General features: G+C 38.9%; 2 protein-coding genes across 2 annotated transcripts in view; one reads left to right on the plus strand and one right to left on the minus strand.

Moving 5' to 3' along the window:
• gpr39 (G protein-coupled receptor 39) overlaps positions 1-3,655 on the plus strand; it is a 48,480-nt gene extending 44,825 nt beyond the window's left edge. Inside the window, exon 2 of the mRNA XM_066687792.1 lies at positions 2,000-3,655. Within this exon, the coding sequence (XP_066543889.1) occupies positions 2,000-2,505 (506 nt within the window). The 3' untranslated portion in view covers positions 2,506-3,655. The remainder of the gene's footprint in view (positions 1-1,999) is intronic.
• LOC136711493 (ly6/PLAUR domain-containing protein 1) lies at positions 1,050-20,736 on the minus strand. The gene is made up of 3 exons (XM_066687794.1): positions 20,543-20,736; positions 16,812-16,946; positions 1,050-4,461 (listed from the first exon to the last, which is right to left on the minus strand). The coding sequence occupies exons 1-3, from the start codon at positions 20,589-20,591 to the stop codon at positions 4,229-4,231; spliced, it is 417 nt and encodes a 138-aa protein (XP_066543891.1). The 5' UTR covers positions 20,592-20,736; the 3' UTR covers positions 1,050-4,228.
• Positions 20,737-22,559: the final 1,823 nt, after the last annotated feature.

Genomic DNA, 22,559 nt, shown 5'->3' on the forward strand with positions numbered 1-22,559 from the left:
ATCAAACCATGCAAAATAATCTACTAGTGTTTATGTCCTGGGCCCGTAAAATTAATCTAGGACTATATTTGTATTTTCCAAACACATTATTTGGTCTAAATATTACGCCCAGCTTGGGAACACAGAGGATTGCTCTTTGAGATTAATTTTAGGGTTTATCTCTGTTATTAATAGATTTGAGAAGTGTAGACATATCTCTCTCTCATACATGTAACAGGCTTGGCTAATAATAATAAAACAATGTCATTTGTTTTCTTGGGTGTAAGGAAAGATCTTTTTTTAATGTTTTTTTTTGGCTTCTGTGAAAATCACCCTTTCTTTGTAAATACTTTTTATCTAGTTACCTTATCTCAAAATTCAATGTATACCTTTAAAATGACATACATATAAGAGAATCACCTGTCGGATATGAACCTCTTTCAATTATGTGATTCATTGATTCACTGACTGGAACAAAACTTATTTTAACACATTTAGCTTAACTAGTCTCCCTCTCTTATGTATACATGGGTAGACAGATACATAGATAGGTAGAGAGACAGATAAGAAGATAGAAGTATAGTTATATTGATATTTCGAACCCAGGGCGACTAAATGTCAATACATATAAATATTTAAAGAGTCTATGCATACTTAAGTGGTTTGCTAAGAAAAGTGTAGGACGAAAAAAATAAAATTGCGTCAGTGTCAAAAGCTAAAGTAAGATAGTTCTGTTTCACACAATCCAGATTTAGTCTTTATGGGATGACTGTTTCTATAGGCACTTATGCATTTAGAGCACTTTTTCAGGTCGTGGAGGTCAGCTTAGCCCTGTCTCTCAAGGAATAATCTCCCTTTATATTTTATACACATTATCCTCTTTGTCTTATTTGACATGAGAGCACTGTATGGATTTGATCCGAGATAAAACCGATCTCTCTTTATTGGAGGTGGATGTGGTAAGTCATCTTGGGAATTTCGCTTTCTTCCACAGAAGCATTTTATATAAAAAGGTCTCAAAATAATAAATATACCATTGGAAACGGAAAGAACATAGATACTGCTCATGACACGTTTTAACTTTTTTATTAAACCATTGTAAAGAAATGAAAGGTGTCGTACATTTGCAGAAATGACCGTTAGTTGGTGTCGCCATCAATACACTTATTTATCGCGTTTGTTGTATACATTCACTCTTCACAGAAGACAAATCAAGTCAGCCATCATAAAACATAAAATGCTTCATAAAATCTTTCGCCGTCACGGCGGTCTTGTCTAAGGAGATGGACCCTGATGCTGCGACATGTTTCGGATCAAATAAAGCGGCAATAAAATATAATGAACCCCAAGAGAACTGAATAATGGATACATATTGTTGCAATTTTCTCTGACTCCTAAAATATGTGATCCAGTCAGAAATATATTTGATCTCCAGTCGGGAATTTAGGTCCATTTGTGAAAAATTCAGCCACCCCCCCATCGGAGAACCTGAATTAGCTATAGAAACTTACTTTTGCGGCCTCTACAATATAAGTATTGTATGTATACATGTATTTAATAATTGGTATTTTTCTTGCCCTCACTCCCATTGGGGAAAAAAAGTCACATGACGTCAAGTGGTCTGTGCCTGTGCGGAGCATTATATTTCACTTCAATTAAAAAGCAAACAAACTAGCAAAAAAATCTCAACAAAAACAAAACAAGTCATTATTTTACAGTCATGACAACAGACTGGGTCCAGTCTATCGCCTGTATTCATGTTTTTAAAGTATAATAAAACACACACATTTTAAGTTTGTAAACCAGTGTTATAAATACTTGAACAACCAGCATGAATAGCAGCAAAACCTGAAAATAAGACTCCATTAAAAAAAACTGAAGGAAAACAAAGCAGTGAAAACTGACATCACACTGTTTTGCCACGAGCGCATTTATTCGTAACAAGCTGAATCTGTATTCCAGACTGAAGGAACTAGTCATCCCTCACACACCGTAACAAATCTCTCTCTCTCTCAACCAGGTCTCATTGTCGGGGCTCTGGCCGTGTGCTGGATGCCAACCCAAGTGCGACGCATCATGACGGCGGTCAAGCCCAAAACGAAGTGGACGGAGAAATACTTCTGGGGCTACATGACCCTCCTCCCCATCGCAGACACCTTCTTCTACCTCAGCTCGGTGCTCAACCCCCTGCTGTACAACCTGTCCTCCAGACAATTCAGGGAGGTCTTCCTGCAGGTGATGCGCTGCCGCCTGACCATCGAGCACGTCAACAGGCGGGTCCTGCGCCGGTCGGACGTGGCCTCGGCCCGCTCCACACGCCCGCTCATGCTGGCCTCCATCAGGCGAGGGCTGTCCTCCTACAACAAGGCCAAATCCCACAAATTCACCACCTTCCAGAGACCCGCCCCCACCCCAGCCTCAGACAGCCCGAGTCCGCCCACCGACTCCACGGACCTCACCAACGGCGATCAAAGCGCGGTGGACCTTGTGAGACAAAAGAATAGCGTTCTTGAGAGCGAAGTCTGAGATCTTAGTTAAAATCCTCAGAGGAACAAGGAAGAAAATGATCGAAACACAAGAAAAGGAAACCGGTTTCAGTTGTTCATCTTCATATACATCTGTCCGCTTTACATACATATACTAGTTGAGCAAACCCAGGCAGAAGGAGGTCTATAAATGGAAAACAGGATCAAGCTGCCAATTAGTATTGACGTTGAAAGGGTAACATCTTAGCCACAGATGTACGTTGTCAAAGAAAATAAGAAAAACATCTAAAGGAGTATATTTGGAGGTTACCTCTCAGACCGTCCGAAATCCTCGCCTGTGTAGAAGCCAACATTAAGTTGTGAGATGAAAGCTGTCTTAAAAAGGCTTAAAATTAAACAAAAGTGCAAGTCTTTACAACTGTTAAAGTTTTAGTGCAAGAGAAATCCTTCGCCAGAGACCACAATGATAAAACTATGACCGCGGTACCTCCGTTTATATAATATACATGAACATCAGAAGGCCAAAAAAAAGTGCTTGTTCTCAAATCTTATTTTGTAGTGCAATAACCTCTCTCTATATATTTATATATATTCAATTTATTATTTCTTTAAGTAATGGTGATACATATCCATCATCACAAAGTATAGAGTGGAGCAGAAACTTTGAAAAACAACTTTTAAACTATTTAAAGTGGCTTATTGACCCTTTTCTGTCCCGCCCATTATTTTATACTCCATATCAGTATGTTCTAATCCACGAACATGATGGACCAAGGTCTGAACAGACGCCTAGCCTTAAAGTTTAATCGTACGACGACATGCATCCTGGAATGACTGGCATAGAGTTGAAACAGACTTCTGGGTAAACTCTAAATAAAATAACAAATAAATAAATCTGAATGTTAGTATAAAATTCAGATGGACGACAGATCATTCTGTTTATTCTATTTATAAATCAGAAGCGCGAGGCTCTCCACAATATGTCGACCACATTTTTACAGTGGATTTGGACTTTCCATAAAACTGGATCCACTAAAAGCATTCGGAGTAACCGCTGGGAGCTTTAAACACGTACAAGCAGTATTGTTTTTTTTATCATTTGTTTGTTTGTTTCAAATAAAATTTTATCTTTGAGCGAGTATTGTATACAGTCTACACTACACGGCAATATTAAAATGTATATTCTGCAACTGTTCTGCTGCACTGTTTTGTTATGACTGTATTTGTGTACCTAAGACTGGCCGACTGCAGGTTTAATTGATGAATTCAACACTCGCCATTCACTAAATAATGTATGTATTGGTATATGTAGGTATGTGTGTGGTTATATAAGTAGGGAGTTTTCACACGTGTCGGCTGGCCTGTTACATTTGTATTTGCACTCAACTCTGAAGGGCCTTTGCTCACACACTCCATTTGTCAAATGTGATGCTCGATTGTCAGTCCTCCCACACTGACAGAGCCACTGAATTAGTTCCAGTTTCCTCCCACAAGATAATTGAATATTATTCAGGACGAGGAGTGCGTTTGTGTTTCGCCTTATTTTGTGTTCTTCACCTCCTTAATAAGGGTCTATTTGGGGGACAGTAAGTTCGGGTGTCCTTGTACGATACCACTATAACACTGATAATATAATCTCTGTGAGGATCACGCTGAAGTTGTTGATGCTCGTTGAAGGCTCGTTACACACAGGGTAAGTCACACCGGGGTTGAGGCCGCACTGTTGTCAGATTCCTGCACAGCATCGCTGCAGTCGCTCGCTCCTATGTCAGCAGGTTGGCTAGTAGAAGAGACAACAACAAGAGGGAGCCGTGCAGCTGGCTGGCGGGTGCCACCGATGAGTTGGGCCTCTTTTTCTGCTTGGGCCCGTTGCACAGCGGGGTGTTGCAGCAGCTGATGCAGACGGAGTTCAGTTTCCCCGTGCAGAACTGCTGATAGCCTGACGAGGCAATAAGGCAGGCCGCGGAAGAGGCACAGGACTTCCGATACTGTGTACCTGAAACGACACAAAGAGAGGGTATCAGTGTCAGTGCAAGATGCTCGAAAACTGTACACCGACAGCTGTATTGTTACCACAAGTGCTGCACAAGGATTTGTCTTTGAGTAAATCCATTTTGAGGATTAAATGTCCATTATCAGACACTCCAGGTCCCTAATAAGACCTTCAAGGAGATGGCAGGCGGATGCACGTCCTCTGACAATGCCGTTTTTCCTTTCGCCACCAAGGGAACACAACCAGTAGATATTCTGGAGCTTCTCGAAGAATTTGACAGTCACTGTGACGTGAATCAGCCAAATAATCAATTTTTATTTAGTATAGCATCCTTTGCAGGGCAGACTCTGATTGAAAACAAACAAACAAACAAACAAACTAAAATATGCATCTGCCCTGGCCTGGTTACTCTGTGAATCTCACCCAGCACAATTTCCCCCAACCAGGAATTGGCGAAGGCCAATTTCTGGACTTCCTAGCGATCGCCCGCTGCCTCTCCTGGCAAGGACACTGAAAAGGGGACACGTCTCCGAGGCCTTCATTGTGGATTCTGACAATACCGCCTTTAATACCACTATCAGTTACCCATCATGGAAAAAGTCAATTACCCCCGGCCTGCACTTGTTACAGATTTGCCTATTTGTATGTAAAAAGACCAATTACAATGCAAAAAGTCATGTGCCGGAACATTGTACTAGTTGCATAATGATCCCGTTTTATATGATTACCATAGCCAGGCACTGAGGGAAAGTGAAATTAATTATAGAATACACATGTCAAATCAATTATACTTGACACAGTGAGAAAGTGGGGCCTTGGCTACCGCGGCATTTCAGTTTTATTCAGATGTGCCGCACAGGACCGCACACGCATAAAACAACACTGAGTGACATTATAAACTGACACTAAAAAAACAAGCTGAAGCAATAGCATGACAAAGTGTGTTTTTATCAGTTCTATATATTCGGAAATATAAGGCTATCCTTTGTTTTCTTTCCCCTCTCAATGGTTTTATTTAGCGAGGAACTGTAAAAGTCTTTGTAAGTGTGGAAGGCAATCGGTACACAGATGATATTGATCAGCATTTTTGTGGATTATTATATTTTAAATCGAAATACTGAAAAGAAAATGTGTCTAGGAGGGGTAATTGAGTATAGCGTCACCTCAACCTGGAAGGACATGGGCTGACCATTCCAACCAACACCTTGTTAAGTATCATACTGCAGCAACACAAATGGGTAACACAATTATCAATATTTCTTAGTTTCAACTTTCTACCTAAACTCTGTTTCCTCAATATGAAATTAAAGCATCATTATTAACTTGAAAAAGTATCACAGTATAAAACAACAAAAAGCAATAAGGCATTTTTATTAACACCTAAAAACAATTGCTATCATACACCAGTGAAAGCGGTTTCATTTTTAAAAAGTCGATGAATAAACACAATTAGAATTCCATTAATGCGCAGCCCTGTGTCTGCTCTCATCTGATGTATTAATTGGTTTTCATTTTGAAATGGGACTTATTTCAAACCCAGCAAGATATTCAGCAGAGCTCAGCGTGAGCTCTTGACAAAAAAAAAAAAATAGAATTTACTCAGATTAAATATAATCAGTTTTACCCAAATCCCAATCCAATTAATCAAAAGTGGAAAAAGGCAAGTTTACCAATAAATCTAAACACAACGCTTTATTATACAACTTTTATTGCCCAAAATAACCTAATGAGATGCATTTTTCTTTAACCACGGAATGTGTTTCTTCTCGCTAGGTTGTAGGAAAATGTGACAGTTCCACTGTGAGCAAAATGCCCTTTTCATAATAAATGAATACATGAACAGTGCGGCAAGACGCCTCTTTGGGGAAATAAGGCTAGAAGTGAAGTGACAAAACCAAAGTCATCTGGGTAGTCAGATTCATTTTTCCTTCTAAATTCTTTATCCAATAAAACAATTATACATTAATTCAGTGAAATGTAACCTTTCAATCCGAACCTCAATCTCAAAGCCTCTGCTTACTCTATTTATTTTTTCTTTCCAACTCTGACAATGAGATCTTGAAGTGTCGAGCTTTGTGACAGTGTATAGAGCTACACAATACCTGCCTCTTCTCTCTCTCAGAAACGTAGGAGCCGACCAGTCTTACCAAGCAATCCGAGTTCCTCTTTCACTGCAGTCATGTTTGACAACAGTAACAATGCTCCTTTATAGTTCTTCTCATAGCCTTCAAACTCGGGTTTCAATATTTTGTAGTATTTTGCTTCCCAACTGACAGATGTTTTCAAAGCTTTTGGGGGGAAGATTGAAAAATGTTTAAGAACATTTAGAACACTAAATACACTTAAGATAGTGTTTCAGTGCCTCACAGTTCTGGTTCTTTTCACCGGGAAGTTTGTGATGGCCAAGAAAAAATAGATATTGGTTTCCATATAAAATATTATTCTTAAAAGATTTAAGACAATCTATAATTGAGCTTTATACATTAAACAAGGTGTTCTTAGGCAGCACTAAGCTCAGTAAACCATATCTCTTCGTATTCTTCATGGATTAAACTTCTGCTAATTCAAAACGTTAATATAGATTTTAATCCCTCCCTTTCCTCCAGTGGAAAACTTTAAGAAGAATTATATTCCACATTGACAGCTTTATTTAACTTTTTTATGACAGACAACACCCTACACTAGTTCTGCCAACTGCATGATTTTGCAGAACAGCTGTGCGATCTCCGGCAGCCCCCTAACTAACCCAAACACAAGCTCGAACAATTTGGAGGCTGCAGAGATGTCAACGTAACCGAGAGACTCGAGGAGCAAAACAATACTGCAGCTCGAATAAGCAAATCATACAGTCTTTACTCTTCACTTGGAGAGGACAGCTGCCATCAGCTCTGACAGGGAAGAGCATGCCGTCATCTCGCAGAGTATCACTCACTTAAAGTACCCCAAATCTGCATCACTGCAGAGAAAGCACCACTCACTTTCTCTCCCTTTAACCAAAGAGCCACTGACTTCCCAGCATTCAACAAAACATGCCAATCAACACTACTGCACAGACACTTCAGGACCCAGGTAGTGTGAATGGATGTGTTGGCTTAAAATAAATAATAATAATAATTAATACCTGCTGTATTTTTACACAACATCATTTGAGTCAAATAACACTGTCAATCAACAGGAAATTAAATAATTACAATCTCCACTGAAGCATCATTTTAATTAAGTTTTATTTGTATTACTCAGTGAGCTTGCAATCCACTGAGCAATTCTGCACGGGGGCAGGTGGAATAAAATTCACACCATATTCACAATTGTCAATTACTTCAAATAAAGTAATGCTGCCCATGCTGTTCTAAGGAGTATATAATTCATACTGGATAATAATACAGTAATATGAAGAACTGAGAAAAATCAAAATCTTTTTTAAGGTTATCAATCATAGTTTCTATATATAATACATTAGATATAGACTTAGATATAGTGTATGTATTTTCTTTCTGTGTAATAGCTAGCAGAATAAGGACAGTCTATACACAATACATTAAATATATACCTTTAAAGTGTAAAGAAACCAAAGAATAATACATCATATTAAATTGTGTTTAATTCGTATTAAATTAGAATTTTAACAAAGGTATTTAAGATTTAAAATATGTTGCTTGGCATTTGATGAACTTTATTAATAGCAGTATATCTATACATCAATATACATTTACACACAAACACTAAACATACGTGCATCGCATAATATGCCATTAAAGATATTGATTCATGCTTCTTTGCCACCTAGATATATTTCATCATGTATGAGAGGTGTTCACTGTGTCCCCAGTTCCCTCTTCACATTCGCAATTAATATATACTGTAGAGACCATGTGTAGGAACAGCATGGAAAAAGTGTCGTTCAACAAGGTTTCCCACACAATATAGTGTCTGATTTTCACTCCCCTTATATGGCTTCATACCACACTCCAACAGGCTTTGAAATGTTCAGCTGAGCCCAGCCGTTCTTGAGTGTCTCATCGTTATTGAACTGGGAAACACGACCCAATTCACATTCATTCAATAATAAGCACAAAAAATAGGTTTTAATTTCAGTATTTCGCCAGCATACCATTTAAACGATATGATTTGCCCCAGAGATATCACTGGGAGTGTGCAGCAAACCTCATCTCAATTGAAATATTATGTGTACGCCAATTCTTTCATAATTCGTATTTTATTTGTTGATAGTCATGACAATTAGGCTTTAATTCTGAGCAACTCACCTTCCTCAAAGTCATCTTTATACCAATCAGTATATCTCTTTGTATGTATATATGAGAGAGAGAGACAGAGAGAGATGTACAGATATAGATATAGATATAGATATATATATATATATATATATATATATTAGATATATATATATATATATTAGATATATATATATATATATATATATTAGATATATATATATATATATATATATATATATATATATATATATATATATATATATATATATATATATATATATATATATATATATATATATATATATATATATATATATAAACTCAAGGGAAATTAAATATCAAGACAAACATAATGTATCAGCAGTGTGGAGTAGTGGTTGGGGATCTGGACTCTGGAGTGGTGGGTTGCGGGTTCAATCTGCAGGTGGGGACACTGCTGTTGTACCCTTGAGCAAGGTACTTTACCTAGATTGCTCCAGTAAATGGGTACACATGTAAAAATAATTTGATATGTTGTAACAAAAGTCGCCCTGAATAAGGGTGTCTGCTAAGAAATCAGGTAATAATCTACATCTGTATTTAACATTACAGGTGTGATTGCTCTGCATGAACATTTAATAAACAACCTGATGTTAATTGTGAGTTAACATCTTAACTGTGCATTGTGTAACTTTAAAGAGCTACACACTATCTATCCATACCTATCAGAACATAAGAAAGTTTACAAATGAGAGGAGGCCATTCACCCCATCGTGCTCGTTTGGTGTCCATTAATAACTAAGTGATCAAGGATCCTATCCAGTCTGTTTTTGAATGTTCCCAAATTGTCTCTTCAGCCACATCGCTGGGGAGTTTGTTCAGATTGTGACGCCTCTCTGTGTGAAGAAGTGTCTCCTGTTTTCTGCTGTAAGTCTATATTATTTTATCTACTGCTCTTGTTATTCGATGTATTTAACAGTGTCGTTTGAATCAACACTAATACAACAAAAACAAGTCAAAAATATTCTCATTCTTCTCTTCACCTCCATTAAACCAACACACAGCATTTATTCATAACTTAACTTACAATATGGGACTCCTTTCAGCGTATCACATTTATTTACACCAGGAAAATCGGGTTTCTATGCCGGCTTGGCAGCACGTTGGCCATTACATGTTCATCAGGATTTAAATCTCTTTTCACTTTGCTGCCTTCTTGATGTTACCACAGGGACGAATCAGTCTTTAAAAATGCATACGCAAAATACCTCTTAAAGATTTAGCCATAACACAATTTCTCATCGTAACACCATAATACAACTTCATCCGTCATCAACGCTTATTATATGCGATTCCATTTTCACCCATAATACCGGTGTAATTCGCAAATTCATTATTTTGAAAGGCTTCGTGATATACGAGGAAAATAAAGATAATTAATACAGTTCATTTAAAGGGGATAAAATTAGATGCTGTCTAAATGGATACATTAGCAGGTATTTAATGAGAAAATAAAGTTCTGAAAGCTGTATCGAATTATGAAGCCTGTTTATGATTTTCTCAAAGTTTTTTCCGTTGTGGCCTCTCTCTTCAGCTGGCACTCCATCAGTCAATATGGCCGTTTCGTGATGTTAAGGGCGCAAGGAGAGGAAACGCCATGAAAATCACCAGACATATTGTAAAAACAACCGCACAAATTAAGGACAATTGGGACGGATGAGTGCACTTAACGAACAGGTTGCGGCTCGCAACCACCAACTTCATCTCCACAAGCAGCATTTTACTTTTAAATCAGGTTCAAAGGCACATGAAACAGCACTATTGTAGCTGCTGTATTTCACTGCCTCCAGAAACTGTCTGACTCGAAAAGCGATTACATGATGCTACTTTGCAGGGGCTGGTGTAGAGAAAAATCTGTAATTACAAAAACACAGGGAGGAATTTGTGCAAACCGCCTTCATTTGCATAATCACGTTTATTAGTATGGAAAAATGTGTACAAACAATGCGAAGGAGAACAAAGTCAATTTGTGAGATTAGGTACTGATTCATCTCCGAAGCATTATTCAATCTGTCACTTGATTATTCCACAGTACGTTTTCTCTTTTTTTTTTTTTTACAAAGCTTTTAATTATGTGTTCCTCGCTAACAATTAAGACAACTATCCTTGCAAGGAATGAACAATCAGAATTTGAATGCAATACATTATATGTGCAAAAAGCAATTAGTTGAAATGATACTGGAGGTTGGCGTGAGTCTTCGAATCACGTCGAATTCATGTCCCAGCTAAAGCAAACATAACTGTTCTGCTCGTGCAATTCACATTGCATAGTGTGGGGACATTTTACAACTCAATTTCAATCTGGAAACAAATGCTGGGATTAAATCACAACTTTGACCCACCTGCTAATCAAAAACTACAGAACTGTACTTGGTTGCGGATTCATTTTCAGTAAGATGCCACTTTCTTCTAATCATAAATGTAACCACTATGATGTACAGGTTTGTAGTTTGCATCCAGCCCAAAGATGGGTCTCTGGTGAGACGAAGGGCTAGCCTAAATCAAAATTGAACCCCCCATAAGTGACAAAGTGGTAACCTTTTTATGTTTTGATTCATAAACAGTATAAAGTGGCTTCTAATGATAAATAAAACCTTGATTTGTACTTTGCAATTGGCGGGCAGGTCAAGTTTTGATTTGGTGGAGCCCTAAGTATTCCCAAGAAAGCTTGGAATAAATGTTGATTGTTAAGTGGTTTCTGCATTTTAAGCAAATTCTTCAATAATTATAAAGAAAATCATATCAACAAATAACATGGAAACACTTATTTTCTGTCATAAATCAAGTCCCACACAGTATACACAAAAATTGCTTTATGTCAACAGAAATAGAAACCGATGGTATATATAGAACCAAGGGAAACAGATGACACGTTTAAAAAGAGGCTATTGCTTTTTAAATCAATCGATACAGACGTTGCCTACAGAAAGGAGTGACCCTCATTAAAACTGCAGTCGCTTAAATCTGTAGAAAAGGTAACCAATCAGAGTAGAGATATGTCCTGTATATATGTGTCCACTCAGCAAAAACAAATGCGCTGTGTGGCAGGAACCCATGCGTGACAAACTGGAGTGTCTCTTTCAAATGACTGTGAAGTTCTAAAAACGTCGTCCTGAAACGTAAGCCACAGTGAAAAAAGGTACATTTTGAGCTTCTAAGTTTCGGAACAGGTTTATAATTTATTCAGTTCCTTCTCTTAATGATCTCTGTCATTGTGACCTCCTGGACGGATCTCAGACATTTCCCCTCAACGGTTAAGAAGAAACCTCTTAACATTTTACATTTTTCATTCCCACAGTACACCGGAAAGCACTCTTCGTAGTTAAATATTTAAAAAATTGCACCTGAACCCCTCCGCCAACAACTGTTCCTCATCGGCCAACAACCCCTCCGTGACCCACCCTAACACACAACACACTTTACTCCACATTTCAATTGCTTGCCGAGGTGGCGTAAAAGTAATCTCCTTTATTTTCTTTTATAGTTCCATAAAACGAATCAATATGGCACAATATTGTTCTTATTAGATTCCTCATAGATAATCGATCTCATAAAGAAATGTTTAGGATTAATACAGCATATTAAAACTCACTTTGTTTGCCGAACAATTTATTTTGAACATATCCTAGTGCTTAGCTAAATGAACCATGAAACATAAAAATGCAAACAACAAACAAAGCAAAGGGAGGATAGAAAAGGACGAACAAACAATGTGACACTTAGGGGAGTCAGTGAAGGTTAGACTCAAAGTAACACAAAACTCCATCCAAATAATAATAGAGTAGAAACAAGTCCATTATTTTGCTAAAGACGTCTCACACATATTAATCAGACTGTTCGTGTTATTTTTGCATTAAGGTCCAATGCTGAATCTTGACACACAATTTCTGGTGAATTATCTCAACGGTAGGAAACCTGTGTAATGATTTTCGGGTATTCTACAATTCCGCCCCGATCATCTTTCTTCCAGAACATATTAATGGTGAGATCATAGTACAACAATAAGGGGTTAAGGTCAAGTGAGTAGCTTCCCATCAGTTTAATCCTTTTTGATTTAGCCGTGTATTTATAGTCATTATCACGTTGACAATTAAACCCTTCACCCACAAGCTGCCTTCTAGAAGACGTCTCATATAGTTGATAAACAGACTACTATCTTTACTACTTTACTATCTCCTGTTTTGCTCCATCTAAAGAACCACAACTTTCAGATGACTGTGTCTATGTGTTACTGCAGGGAATGCACAATATCATTACGATATTTGACCTGGTTTTCGTCTCGTAAACTCCGAGGGCTGCTGGATTTCAGTTTTGTTCAGGCCTGATTTTTCAAAAACGCCAATGTTCTTTTGGCCATTCTTGTTTCACAGCCAATTTCTTTCATTTTAGGTTTTTTTCTTCTCCGCCCTTTATTCTTTTTCCATCTCGGCCACGGTTTTGAAGCTTTATTGTGCCTTTTGATATGGGGTGATCGGACCTGGAAATTAAATTATCTACCACTGGACTCCTGCTTAGTAAATTAGCCATCTTTAATTATCCACGTGGTTTGATCATTATAAGCACTGGAGATGTACAGGTAACTACTCACACTTTCACATCATTAAAAAGGAAACGCTTGCATAACTGGAGCCATGTGAGCTACTGTTCTCAATTTAACGCAACAGCCTCCAAAGTATATGTAAATGTATATAATATTGTATATTATGTATAGGAGTTGGAAGTATTTAATTTTTGAACAGTCGGTGTAGACATGAATACAACATTTTCCCTAGGAGTCCAAAGGGAAAAAGGTAATACTTTTCTGTGCCTTTAATTAAAAGTGATGTACAGTGATAAGGTGACTTCAGATTGCGCCATATTAATCGACACGTGCTTCAGCCATGTGTAGTTGCGCAACAGTGCGTTCCATCTGTTTGTATTCTTCTGGCCTTATCTATATTTTTTTCCTGCGCAGAGATTATGTATGTACTAAAATGAAAAGCTAATCCCTCGACAGATAGAGTTCATAATTTAAAACATAATTTAAAACAACCATTCAGGTCGAAACCAAAGTGCTTTTTATTAATATCCGACTAACTTTTCGGAAGCATTAGGCAATCAGGATTTTTCTTTTTGTTTCGTGATGCGACTTTCTTTCCTTGGCTGGGGGTTTAACCTTCATATCTGCACCCTGAGCTACACTGGTCCTACAAGAATCTGTCTCCCGCTGTATTAAAGAAAAGAAACATGATAAAATGTTACAAAACAGCTGTAAATCCTGTATTTCAGCAGGGATTTATCATAAAAGGAGACCTTGCGTGACTTTCTCTCTTTGTACCTACAGAAGACCTGCCTTTACATTCACATACTGTATATTTATATCCTGTTTTATTCCTCTCTACCCACTGCTTTCCTTTAGATCGGTAGAAAAAATACGAGCCAGGATCACATTAATGTTTCATTCGTTTCTCTTTGAAAACATCTTCTCTCTGTGGTGTAGATTTCCTTATTTTTCAAGGAGGTTAAAGAGCAAATAACAGGGTCCCGCAAAATACTGTATCACACATCAGATTTGTTTCTCGCCTTGAAGAGGGTTTTAAATTCCACGATTTCAGAGAACTCAGAGTTGGACTACTCTACCGAACGTTATGGTCCAGACTAGTGCTAATCTGGGTCTGTGAAACCCAGCTCCTCATATATAAACCCAGTGCAAGCCTTTCTAGATGTCTGCTCGTGTGTGTGTGCTGGAGGGGGTGTCCTGAAAGCGGCTGTTTGTCTTGAGCCTCTCTAGGGGACACTTCTGTTGAATCATGGATTCCTAGAAAACGATCCTTGACTCGCCCTGAGTGATGTTGGACACATCACGGCCCTTGAGCACACACTGCCTGGAGGAACGCAAGCTGGGAAGGAGCTGCCCGGGATGCAGAACTTGCTGGGGTTTTCATCTGTGGTTAGTTGTGTGTGAAGCGATGATGATGCATGGGGAGAAAAGCCTGAGACGTTGTGGTTTGCAGCCATAGAAAACAAAACAAAGAAGTGCATGCCTACATTCATATGGCAACCTGCTCTTCATGGAGAACGGTGGTTTTCAAACCGGTCCTGGAGGACCCCCTGCCCTGCTGGTTTTAGTTCCAACTGATTGCTTAATTGCTTAATTGAATCCTTAATTGACCTAACAAAACAATATACCATTCAATTAAGCAATTAAGGCCTAGGTTGGAACAAAAACCAGCAGGGCAGGTGGTACTCCAGGACCGCTTTGAAAGCCCTGATGTAGAGCAAAGAGCTTCCTTTCATGGAGGGTCAACCTCCCCTAACACGGGCAAAACATCCACAAGCCAGACCGTCCTGGGAGATCTAGGGAGACAGATCTCTATAGCCCTACAGCTCAGCATGTTTTCAACTATGACTATGGTGATATAACATGATATATATCATCAGCAACAGCAACATCATTCTTGCAGTGATGTCATTTTCTTATCCATCCATTTCTTTACAGATCATAGTTGTTGTTTATAAATAACCTCAGCCCATTTAGAAGATTATCAGGCCAACATTGATTAACAGTGACTCAGCCTCACAGAGATTCATCTCGAATGGATGGGAATATTTTGCGAACTCATTACCGTGTGAGCTGCCTATTAGTGACAATCAATCAAGTGAAAGCCCGGACGAAGGCCTGGGGTGTCCTGTCCAACTTCTGGACTATCTGCGGATGACTGTGGTGGGAAATGACACTGCAGTTGACCGTCAAGACTGTCTAGTCTTGTGTCAGGGGCAGCAAATGCAGGGCTGGCATGTTCTAATGATATAACAACTTGTTAGAATACTCTACACAACTTGCGAATGTATATTGCCATTTTGGAAACTTCTTCGTTTGATGACCACAAACCTGATAGGCCATTGTGTTTGTTTGTATACAATTGGTAAGAGGAGTTACCAATTATAGAAGGATATTTCATCCACCTCTTATCATCAGTCTATACTGCTGTTGTTAATGTACACAGAGTCTTACTTTATATATATATATATATATATATATATATATATATATATATATATATAAAAAATCAAAGCAAGTGGAAACATCTTGGCAGGCCTTCATCCAGCAGTGGATTGATATGGACTAATGGTGAAGGTGATATATATTTTATTAAAATGGCTTCTGTAGTGCAATTTTTGTACTCTCACAAAGGTAAACAACATGCACACTATTGACTATTGTACTGCTTCGGCACACAAACTGCGAGAACAGAGAATGCCTGCCTCTGTTTACTTAGAAAGAACAAATTCACACAAGAACATTTCAAAAGATAATTTTCACTAGATTTTACAAGACTGCTATTTTAAATTACGACACAAAGAGCATCAGGACTAGAAGTTTATTCTATTACTGCTATGTTATTTCATTTTCCCATCTGAAACAAACAATACAGGAGAGAGATACAATCTCTGGAACAGCGTATAGCCAGATGAAAGACAACAAAACAAAAAAATTACCAGTTAGAACATAAAAACCTGACACGGTAACAAAGGAAATGTCAAGCAATCATGTAAGGTAATATGAAGTGCGCTATTGTACTTCTGCACTCAGGCACACTTTATGATTTGGACCGATATTAACCTGGCAGCAGCTGAGAAGTAATATTCATCCTCTAAAAAAGTATGTCTTTGGAAAAGCAGCGCGGTGAGGATTTAATGAAAAGAGCTGATCAGCAAAGAGGTTCTTGAGATAACACTATTTTTAAAAGCAATTCAGAGCCCTAAAAAAAAGAAAAAAAAAAGAAAAAGCTCTGCCACTTACAATCTGTCCTTTTATCTTTAAAAAGGAAAGGTGATTCTGAATGTGGGGGAATGGAGGGAGGTCTAATGTTTCTGGTTCTGCAGCTTCAAGTGAAATGCCTTTCATCCATTTAATCACATTTCCATAATAAAGTGCACAAAACAGGTACTCATCATTGCCACCCAACACCAGCATGAGCATTTCCTGTATGTGGGCGTTTTCAAAGAGATCGGATCAGGCAGGACACTACACGGTCACCCCAAAGAAGTGATGTTCCTGGCTGGAAAAGGCAACCGTTTGAAAGCACATCTGCTTACCCGCGTTGGTCACCATCACTTCTTTTTGACACATGTCCTGCACGTTGACTGTACAGTTCACGATGAACTCGGGCGCAGAGCAGTCGTTGGGCTGAAACTCTTCGCACTGGTAGCACTGGATTTGCAAAGCAACCCCTGCAGGGATGAAGACAAATGAAAACCATTCCAGATTTACCAGACAGAACCATGGTATATAAATAATATAATTATAATAATATAATTTTCAATTAATCGTAAAATAATTTCCAACCACAATTGCAGTAGTGCACGATATGTGATGTATGTTTTACTTGAGAGGAATAGTTTCACAATATATAATCGTACATAATAAAGATGACAAATATCAAATTCATTTTAGGTCCATTAAGGTGAGTTGGATTGATGGATAGATGGAAAGGAACATATTGTTAACTCCCATATTTAAAATAGAAGTGAAGACAGACTAAATTAATTACATTTTAGGTTGAAATTAAGTAATCATTTACAACAAACATGAAATGATATTATGTTGTTCCATTTGCAAGTAACTGGTTTCTCCAAACTGAGATACACAAATACAGACAAAATATTTGGCAATGCACTTATTATTTCCTGCCATTAGTTCTCACTGACAGATATTGCATTTTCAATTAATAAAATATTGGTAGTCCATCATGTGTGAGTGTTTAAATGTCCTATCAAGTCATAATTCAAAACATTCATTCATTTTATCCAGCTTCAGCTGTATGGCAATTAATCTACATCTGATATACTCATGTTATGCTCTTTCAACAGGGCATCAAATGGCTGTACTGACACAGAGTTAGGACCAAACCCTTTTTGGTCCACCCACCATCTTAAATGCAGGACTGACAAGTAGGTCTCTTGTATAATACCAGAAGGCACATCTGAGGTTTAAATCAAACTTCCAGAAATGTGAAAGATTTCAGCTGCAGTTTAAGAAGCAGTGTATTCTGGGAAAACACCTAGCCGTGACAGAAAATACTTGCGATCAATATGTTAGGTGCCGCCCTTAACTATATCTAGCAGTGTGCTTTCACTTTGTGCTGATGAATTCAGAAATCTCGGTCTGTGGGGCTGCTGCCTGCTATTGGCACAAAATCTGACTTCCTGAGAAAATGGGCTCCCTGAGAAGTTGTACAGACATTGAAACGGTCGCCTACAAGTGCCACACAAAGTTCATATCCACGGATAACCCAGGCCATGAAGAAGTCGTCGTGGTCCGAGTCTTTTTCTCCCTTCTTGTTTCTTGTTTAGTGAATGAATTGAATAAGAAATTAATTTAAAATGTGTATGTTTTTATCTGTAATTGTAAAATACCTAAACAAAATAAACAGTATTCTTGTTTCTCAGGCAATGTGGAAGATCTCTGTATCAGGCAGCAGTTATAGCTCCTCCTGGGACCATCAGCCATGGCCCCACAGTGACACCGAATGGCATCCCACACCACGGCACCGAGACATGTCTGAGCAAGGGCTATATCATTCGGTCACTTGCTGATGGTTAATAGAAAATCCCTGTGGTGGACGATGTTGTACACCCTTGCAGTTGACAACACATCGGTCTAATGCCTGGGCTGAGGCGTTTGTTTTCTTCCCACCACTCTCATAATGGAGGCGCCGTCTGACGATTCTTGCAGCCAAACCCAGATTTACAGGCTACAGCTGATTCACTGTAATGGGGTCAGATGTCTCCTCTCTTCTTTGCCACTGACAAGAGCCCTCTTTCTGATGCGGGTATCCAGGCCACAAACAAGAAAAAAAGGAGTTCAGCCCCATGTAAACTGTAAGCAGCAGAAAATCCAGTTCCTTGGAGATTGGAGGCTTTGTTTAACCAGCATCTTATTGTTCAATTTGAAAACTTAAAGAGCTCTGTCACTTCTCATGAGCCCCTGGTTTCAGCGAGGCTGGCTGTGCTTCAGCTGGCCTGTACGGCTCATTATAGCCAGCGATGATATGCTAGTATGTGAGTAGAAGGGCCTTTTTGAATCTTGGCAGTTGACTTTCCTGAAATAGAAGTCAAAGTCCCCAGCGGTACTTTTGAAAACAATGCTTTTCTGCCACCTTTTCCTCACACTGTGCACACATCTCAAGCTTGTTTTGAGCCACTTGAGTTTGTTTCTTTCCCCCAGACACATCACAAACACGCCCCTGTCGCCACCATTTATTTTGCACACACTTGTAAAACATGTGATCATGAAAGATGCATTTTTAAAATTGTTCATAGGTGTATACACAAGCAAAAAAAAGCAATGCAGTGCAAATGCATTATGGAAATATTTGAATCAGCAACGTTTAGTGGCAAACTGTTTCATGGATATCAATATAATTTGCATCATAACATCACACCACATGAAAACTATAAACTAACTTTTTCAAATGAGGTTGAAGACAAACATTTAAATCATAACTTTGGTCCAATTTGGTCTCTAGTAACTAACATAGTACTTGATAATGGGTTTGCATTGAGTGACATTTTGGAGCTGGGGGGGTTAAACTTCTGATTTGGTCCGAAAAGGTTACAAATATATATACGTCGAGAAATTATATACACATTAAAAAAACATTACAATAATAGTAGTAGTAGTAATAAAAAAATAATAATAGTCATTAAAAATACGAATGACTAAAGGAACCTTTATAACGATAATTAATACACAATGACAATTAAGCCTCCTTCATGAATCAGTTTATTCCATGGATAATGTCTAAAGATTCACTTATTTGTCTAAACAAATACTAATCTGTAGCTGCATATTATGAAGTAACAATATTGTCTATGAAATAATATACATATCCTTGTTTTTATTACTGATAGACAAGAAAGACAGACAGACAGCTACATCTCTCTCTATACCTAGTGTCTGTCTGTCTATAATAGCATATGAATAGAATATATAATAGACCGCAGACGCACTCTCTCCATGCAGACAAGCCTATCTGTGGTTATGAAGGAAACCCGGGGATTTAAAGATGTATTTAAAGGTTAGATGCTGTAACTCATTGATAATGTGGGTTGTAAGATAGCGCTGCGGATGGAAGTCCCTGTTCTTCAATTGAACCGCGTTAAACCCGCTTATATGGGTGTTCAGAGATTTCATTTCATCCTGTACTGTGATTTAATCCCCCGGGTCTCTTCTGTCCAGTCTACATCATATCTAAGTATAAAGGGAAATTCAAGTACATGCAATATACAATAATAAATACATCCTAAATCAGGAACTTTACGGGGCTTTGTTAATTGCCAATCATAGCTCTCCTAAGATAAAGGTAATAAAAGCGCATTAAGTAAATCCGCTCATTCATTCGCTTTTGCGGCTCGCTTACCTGACTTCTGCACCCACTCTTACAGCCCCTACACCCACCCAGCGCATCAAAGTGCGTTAAGCTAGTGTGCAATATCACACATGCATGTTGTGTTAAACCTAATTGGAAAAAAGAAAATAAAACAGACAGGGTCCAGACTAAGTCAAGAGCGTTTAAAACACCTGCCAAAGTATGAAACCCAGATGGGAAACTATGCCTATATCTCTGAACTCAGTGCAGACAGGTTATTAGAAATGCAACCCTAAAATAAAAATAATATGAAGACCACAAAATGCACCATTTATGAGAGGTGGGTTAGCATGTTGCATTTCAATTCGTGAGGCGCTTGATCCCCTGACACTGAAGCCTAACTGCCAGTCCTCTCCCAATGAATCAGGCGTAATTGAGCTGCGTGTGCGACCCTACCTGCACTGAGGACAAAACCCAACAAAGTTGTGCAAACGAGCAGCCGCATCCTCTCCCGGGGGTCGCCGCTGGAAAAAACATCAGATCTGGCGCACAAATGCAGGAGGGAGAGCTGGCAAAGGCATCCACGGGACCAGTAAGTCCTTCCCCACCGCCTCTTGTCTTGAGGTCCTCACAGCTCTGAGTTGCAAGTCCACTCCGCTGGAAATAGCAGAGACAGAGACTTAAAACAAGCCCGACCATGTGACCAGGGCTGAGCAGCGAGGGGCTGCGAGCAATTCATAATACACACAGCCTGCCTGCGCACACGCACACACACACACACACACCTACAGTGATGTGTTATGGTACTGTGTCACAATTGCACGGTGCACATGTAATGCTGGTTAGTCTTGGAGAGGGAAGCCCCGGGAAATGTGGCACAGCTGCAGTGACCACGGCCAGGTGAAACAGTTTGAGAGCCGCTGCGTGGATGTGAGAGAGCAGGTGAGTGAGGCGACAGGACGCAGCAGAAACACTTAGTTGGTAACAAATAACCCTCAGCGGATACAGTGTCTGTGGGACTGATTTGTACAGTGACAGCCTGCACGCATCCGAGGTGCAAACACTGCGCAGCTGGGTCTGTCCGGACACTTTCCTGCGTTTTCAGGTGAAATGCGCCTAGGCTTGGAGCTGGAAAAACAGGGTGCTGCCCCGGCGTGTTTGTTTCTTTGTTTGTTTGCATATTTTTTCGTTGGCTTTCCACTGACACTGCGATGATAATATACAGCCCCTTCATTCCTCTCATTTTCGTGACGCCATGAATGCATGCATGTCAGATATGTGAAGATGTGAAGTACAGTACTGACTGTGAATATTGTCCTGATGCTTTCGCTGTGGGAAACTTTCTCTTGCTGTACACTGACCTGCCGGCACATTTCAGTCTAACAGATACAGTGTGACTTCTTTACACCCCTGTGCTGAAAGTGCGCCACACTTCAATGAAACATGGCATGGCAAACATGTTACCAGAAACTGACCCTGTTTGTGGATGGAGCCAGTATTCATTGACACTGTAATTTATGCCGATACTATAATAACTAATACTTCCTGCTTACAGTATCACTACAGTTCTGACAGAAACTGAGCATTTGGATTTTGATCTTGACAAGAGATGGAGTTTAAACATTATGCTCAATCATTAATAGACACATTATACAGGAAGATATAAGTAAGTAGTCAATTTTTCTACAAGATAAAAAGGTGTGTATGTTGTTTTGAGTGTGGAAGTCCTTTTATTTAAAGCAAAACTACAAAAACCCAACATGGCCGTGTTAATAACATGTTTATTGTAGCACTGCACACATGCCCTCCTGCAGGAGTCCTGTAATGCATGTTCCTGGGTTTGTATTTTTTAATGCTCCACCATTATTGAACTATTTGTATTTGCCTAATTGTGTTCATGCATTCAGTTGCACAGTGCAAGGAAGGGAGTATTTCAGCATTTTTGAAAGTCATTCTTGACTAGCCAAATTAATTAGTTATATTTATACCCCATAATTGCCCATCAGGAGACTCTAATTGAAATAAATTCCTCTGCTTTGTAAAACAGTAGTGCACACAGTAAATTAATAGCCTACAGTAAGCACATAATAAATGCAGGAGCGTTCGCAGGTTGGAAAGACTTTCATCGTTCTTGCCTGTGTAATATCGAGAGAGATTGTGCGGAAACGTGTAGCAGAGTGTCCTCTTTTAATTACTCCTTGTTCGTCCATAAATTTAAACACATAACTGTGAAATATTTGAAACACTTCGAGAAATTAGCCTGATAGAAATCTCAGAAGACCGGAGGCAGATTGATGTCTGAGCATTGGCTGCCGGCCTGGGTCTCTCCTGGTGCTCCAGCACTGAGCAGTCATCTTCCACTGATGCTCATTCACAGAGGGGATAAGGAGAAGAGGTGTGAATCATGGTCATGCTTTTCTTGTTAACATCACCAAAATCATGCAAGACCAAGTCAGGACATGAACCCCAAGAG

The sequence above is a fragment of the Amia ocellicauda genome, chromosome 16 (assembly GCF_036373705.1).
Source record: "Amia ocellicauda isolate fAmiCal2 chromosome 16, fAmiCal2.hap1, whole genome shotgun sequence".
Lineage (NCBI taxonomy): Eukaryota > Metazoa > Chordata > Actinopteri > Amiiformes > Amiidae > Amia > Amia ocellicauda.

What these genes read in the sequence shown, in the direction of transcription:
- LOC136711493 (XM_066687794.1), bottom strand. Translation starts at nt 20,591, where the DNA reads ATGCGGCTGCTCGTTTGCACAACTTTGTTGGGTTTTGTCCTCAGTGCA. An exon ending in GGGTTTTGTCCTCAGTGCAG is followed by an intron (nt 16,947 to 20,542) that starts GTAGGGTCGCAC and finishes TCATCCCTGCAG; the next exon opens with GGGTTGCTTTGCAAATCCAG. An exon ending in AGTGATGGTGACCAACGCGG is followed by an intron (nt 4,462 to 16,811) that starts GTAAGCAGATGT and finishes GTGTCGTTTCAG; the next exon opens with GTACACAGTATCGGAAGTCC.